Genomic DNA, 5,553 nt, shown 5'->3' with positions numbered 1-5,553 from the left:
AAGGTAACATAGTCACTGCGCTCTTCCTAACTCTACGTGTACTGTCACAGGCCTCAACATCAATCCTGTTATTATCCTATTTTACTGATAAAGCGAGCGAGACAAAGTTCAGCCAATGGGCTAGGGTCAGCCTGAACTCTTAACCACTCCGGTGCGGAGCGTCTCAGCAGGGCAAGGCAGTAGCCAAGGGTCAGCACACGCGGAGCTCACACAGGGCAGGGGGGTCTGGGCAGCAGACAAAGGCTGCATGAGGACTAGAGAAAAGGTCTTGTTGGGGCGAAACAGGAGAAGGGTCTTGCCTGACGGCAGGGAGGGGCTGGGGTGGCCGAGAGGACCTGGACATGCCCAAAGGAGGCCTCCAGACACCCTTCCAGGTCAAGGCAGGGGTGCCCATAAGGGAATGCGCTGATTCTGCATATGCAAAGGTGCCCAGCCCTGGCTATGTGCGCAGGAGGAGAGGAGCACGAATAAGAACCTGTCTCCAGGAATCTACAGCCCTGTTATTAACCAGGGGAAAATATGCAAAGCACCTTACTCCGGGAAAGCAGATGTTGGGAGCCAGAAGTGGGGTGGAGGGAATTGTCCCAGAGGAAAAGATGAGAGCACTTTTGAGGATGAGGCAGCATTTGAACTGAAGCGTGACAGATGGACAGGCAGAACGACTTCTTCAGGGAAATCACCCTTAACCAGGAACAGGGAAGTCTGCAAGGATTCCTGCTGTGTCACCCACCAGCTCTCTGATCTCACTCAGGCCCCCCTTCTGGGCTTTGGACCCTTCCTCCACAATGCAAAAATGTTGATCCCCTGAGAGTCTCTCTAAGCCTGGCTCCCATCCCAGGAATGTAACAACCCTTACAGAGCCTGGCCCTCCAGAAAGCACCGTCAAAGAGCCAGGAGCACATGGGGGAGGAGCAGCCCACCCTCAATTGCAGAGAGCACAGGTTGCCCAGCAGGGGAGGACACTGGGTCCCTGTCGACCTCTGGCACTCACAGGGGTGGGACAGGGCGCATGAGGCAGAAGAGGCACCTCAGCTTGCTGGCTTGCTTGGGAAGAGCAGGGTATGGGTTGAAAGGGAAGTGAGTTGACCAACCAGCTTCCTCTCAAACCAGCTCAGGCCGAAACAAAGGAAAGAGCTGGCTTACATGAACGCTTCCTGGCCTGCTCCCGCCCCCTCCCTGGCACGATTGCCACACTGCTCACCTGTGTGTCAATCCTCTGCAGAGAAGGCTGTGCCGAGGGCTGCCTATAAATGCCAGGGCCGCACAGCCCTGCCAGTGCACTGTGTCTCCTTGGCTCTGGTAAGTGAGCTCCAGCAGGCTCCGGGCGGGAGCCTGCTAACCAGGTCTTTCTTTGCTGCTCCCAACTTTCTTCCAAATTCTTCTCCAAGAAGGGGTGATCCTGCCCATTCCATAGTGTCCTTCACACATTCTTAAAGCTTTCTACCCGCCCCCCCCCAGCTGTGCTTCTTTTAACATTCTCTGTCCAAATTCTTTTCTCACGTGTGTGTGACAAATCTTCTCCTCGATTAAGTGGCATCTTATGCTTCCTTTTATTTTATTATCCCCCCTTTTCCTTCCGGCCTGTGGCCAGAAGACTTGCCAAGGAAGCATGGTGCCCCCCTTTTCTATGTGGCCTTACCCTTGTCTCTTTATTATTCACGCAGAGTACAAGAAGATGGCAGCTGAAATGTCACAGCTGGAAAGCAGCTTAAACACCATTATCGACACCTTCCACCACTACTCTACGAAAGAGGGGCACAAGGACACCTTAAACAAGAAGGAATTCAGCGGTCTGGTGAAAACTGAGCTGCCAAACTTCCTTAAGGTAGGGCTTGACTAAGATGAGACGGGCGAGGGACGGCCTGCTGAGGACAAGGGGAAAATTCTAGTCCTCTCCATCCAGAGGCAGCTGGGGCTGTCATGAGCGGTGCTCCAAGTTAGCTGCACCAAGTGGAGAAATTGTTCAACTGAACACCTGCTATGTGTGACACCCTGCATGGAGCACAGGGAGGTGAACAGGAAACCTACTGTCCTGAAGCAGCGGTTGGCCGTACAAGAGAGAGCACAGTTAAATCCAATGCCATAGGTGCCCTGGGGGAGAAAGAAGAGTGGGGGAGGAACAGGCATGACTCTATTGTGGAAAGGTCTCCTTGTGGAGGTGACATTTGAGCTGAGCCCTCTGGGGGGCCCTAGGCAGGAGGCTGAGGGACACTAAGCCCCATCAGGGAGCAGGCCTGAAGGGCTTTCCTCATCCTAAGGATCCCCAGCAGAAAGCAGAAGTGAGGACCAAGTAGAAAGCACCTAGCGCAGCCCAGGATGAACGAAGGATGTGGCGGAACGTGATTGCTCTCCCGCATCTGAAAGGCACCAGGCTGTTCTAGGGCCATGGGAGATCCTCCACACAGCCTTTTCATTTCCTTTTCAAGTTTGGGGAAACAGAGGCCTAGACTAGGAAGGACGGTGACACACGGGTCTCAGTGTCAGTTCCTTTCCTGAGTCCAGCTGACCTGGGACAAGTCCCCAGCCCTCACCATTACCCTGGTAAGGTGGACAACTATCCTGTTAAGGACACTGACAGCTCCCCATAGGCGTGGTCACAGGCAAGCAGTATTGGGGTCAGGTTAGGGAGAGAAGGAGCAGCCAGGAGGCTGTGACAAGGTCTCCCTCCATGGAGCCCTGTGTGCTCCATTCCCTGCTCCTTGACATCCTCTATGGGAGCTGGATGAGCCAGTTAGGCTTTGGAAGCGGTCATGGATGAGGTGACCCAGCCTATGGACAGCAGAGCTAAAGTCACCAGGTGCTCTCTTTGCCCCGGTAAAGTGCTCACTGCCTGACAGCTCCCTCAAACGCACTGGGGCAGCCAGCACCTACTCTGCTCCCTGCCCTCACCCCAGATCCCGCATTGTCTGGTTTTGCTGGGTGCTTCCTTGCTACAGAAGTAAAAATGAACTTGGCTGGCCACCTGGGGAGAGGAGTAGGCAGTGACAGGACAGGAGAGAACAGGGAATAGAGCAGGGCTGGGCTCCAAGTGAGACCTGCTTCCTGGCCTTCTCAGCGCACAGGAACTATGCATTCTAAAATGTGCTTTGCTCAAGGAAGACGCTGCTTCTGCTTGTTAGAAGTCATGAGGACTAGATATGGAGACATTTTCAGACGTGCTCATTGCAGGGCCTTCCTTGTACAACCCTTGTCCTACCCAAGCTGTAGGAGTATGTGGGAACAAGCTGGCAGGTGGTTAGCACAGGTTTAGCCTCCATCCTGGGTACTCAGGTCATTATTAAAATTTTAATTTTTAAATTGGGTCCTAAGGCCCAGGCTTTCCTATGCATTTGCCATCCGGACATAGACAGTGCCCCCCTGTGCTGCACCCTTGGCTACACTCGGCCCTAACAGTCACTTTCTCTACCTGCAGTGTGAGAGTAGGGACGAAGCAGAGATAAATGATATCTTGGAGGACCTGGACACGAACCAGGACCAGCAGCTGAGCTTCGAGGAGGTCATCATGCTGTTCGCCAAGCTGATTAATGCCACCCACGAGAAGATGCACGAGGGGGGTCACCACCGTGGCCATGACCATAGCCATGGGCCAGGCCTTGGAGAGGGCGGCCAAGGCAAGGGTTGCTAGTAATCTGGAGACCAGGCCACCTACCCTTGCCTGACCAGGTGCATGAAAAGTGTGTCACATCATCTTAAATGTGGGGCTGGGAGGGGGTAAATAAAGTTGTCCTATACGCCATCACTCTGTGTGTTTTGTCTGTCCCCTGCCTAGCCAGTCACCTGGCCCTAGACAGTCCTGCTGTTGTCTGCAGCTCAACCCCTGTAGTTGTTGAGAACCAACAGCATGTGGGTCTGTTCTGAGCGCTTTGGGCCCACCTCTCCAACTCTGTCTTCCTTTCTGGTATCAGAACCACTGTTTAGATGCCAGACATGTTGTACAGCCTTTCAAAATGATCTTTGACACTGAAGACAGCAGGGTGGGCTATCTGTGCCCCTCAACATACCGGCTGGCCACCTCTCCTCCCAGCCCCAGCCAATCTCCATTTATCTCTGACCACAGACTTGTCTCCCTCCTCCGAGGACCCTATTCCTCTGGAGGTCTTCCAGCAGTGGATTCAGGTAGTACCATGCCTGGGGAGGAAGATGGGGCTCAGGGAGTAGAAACAAGGGTGAATTGGGTATGATTACCTACAAACTCATTTCTGGACCCAAGAGAGCATTTGGGTCTCTTATAATAAACCTAGCACTTTAAATATGGATGCTGGTGACAAACAAGGGTCCCCTCACTGGTGGAAGTGGGAGCTACCCAGGAGTTACCTCATTCCCAATCCAAGAGGGTGCCAGAATGAAAAGCCCAACTGAATTGAGCTCCAATCCAGCTTCTGCAGATGGAAGGCCCTTGAAGAGCATGAGAAACTTAGACTGTGGGCCCAGAGATCCCTGGGGCCCTGAAGGTTCAGATCAAGGGCCAGCTGATCTCCCCAGTAGCTAAGAGCTCAGGCCTTAGGGGCATTTCCTCCTCTGCAAAACCAGTGGCCAGAGCTCCTTGGGGCTGCTGTCATAGTACCCACACTCCACAACCCCCTGGCCTAAGAACTCATGATGGGCCTGCAAAGTGGCTCCTCATTCACCTCCCTCTTCTCAACCACAAAGTCCCCTGCAGGCGACAGCATTTCCACAGCACACACACACATCTCATCCTTTCAACAGAGAAGACTCACAGAACATTGACTTGAAGGAGTTGGAGAAAAATACAGTCCTCTATTCTGTTCTTATAAATGAAGACAGGCACAGAGCAGAGAAGAGCCTAGTCCAAGGCTGCCCAAACATAGAGCACTGAGAAAGGGGGCTCAAGCTCCATCTGCTCCACTGCCGGGTCTCACAACTCCCTCCTGGACCCTGAACCTAAAGAAACCTTCAGCAGGGTCAGTTTGCAGCTCCCCCTTGGTCTGGGACCCAACTTGCCTGCAGCAAGCCCCTGCTCTAGACAGCCTCAGGGCCCCGCTTTAGGTGAGAGTACAATGGTCCAGAAACTGTTCCAAGCTGTGTACCAGAGCACAGGGGTTCAGAATCCCTCACCAGCTGTTCAGTGCCTGATTTGGGGCATGACTGACAGCAGCCCTCATTTGAAAGTCTTCTGGAATCACATTCTGGGAAGCAATACTGTCCTCATCCCCACTGAATACAGCCCAGTGCAGGGACGGCAAAGCAGCCAGGACACAAGAGGCCTGAATTTAGTACAGGGCCAGCCAGGATGCTTCGGTTACAGTAGGAAAGCTCTTCTTCTGGCCCACTTGCTATCACCACCTGACCACGGGTGCAATGAATACATTTGCAACTCTGTCCCTGAATCCCCAGCAGACAGTGACAATATGAGGACAGAGACCACATCTCTCTCATTCTTGGCTTTCTTTCCAGCACCTACAGTGGGGCTGCTATATAGTAGGCTTTCAACAATTGGACTGTGTAAATACTCTAAAGTTTCTCTCATGTTTGGTGCCTTTTTCTCAGGAGAAGATGTGGGAGAAAAGAGGGATGAGGGGAGTGTGATGAAAG

At 53.1% G+C, this 5,553-nt stretch overlaps 1 protein-coding gene across 1 annotated transcript; it reads left to right on the top strand.

Moving 5' to 3' along the window:
* The first annotated feature begins 1,189 nt into the window (after window positions 1-1,189).
* S100a9 (S100 calcium binding protein A9) lies at window positions 1,190-3,734 on the top strand. The gene is made up of 3 exons (XM_023716373.1): window positions 1,190-1,299; window positions 1,665-1,825; window positions 3,413-3,734. The coding sequence occupies exons 1-3, from the start codon at window positions 1,251-1,253 to the stop codon at window positions 3,623-3,625; spliced, it is 423 nt and encodes a 140-aa protein (XP_023572141.1). The 5' UTR covers window positions 1,190-1,250; the 3' UTR covers window positions 3,626-3,734.
* The last annotated feature ends 1,819 nt before the right edge of the window (window positions 3,735-5,553 follow it).

Source organism: Octodon degus, unplaced genomic scaffold (genome assembly GCF_000260255.1).
Source record: "Octodon degus isolate 3935 unplaced genomic scaffold, OctDeg1.0 scaffold00048, whole genome shotgun sequence".
In the NCBI taxonomy this organism is placed as follows: Eukaryota; Metazoa; Chordata; class Mammalia; order Rodentia; family Octodontidae; genus Octodon; species Octodon degus.
This window is presented reverse-complemented; position numbering and strand designations above follow the sequence as displayed.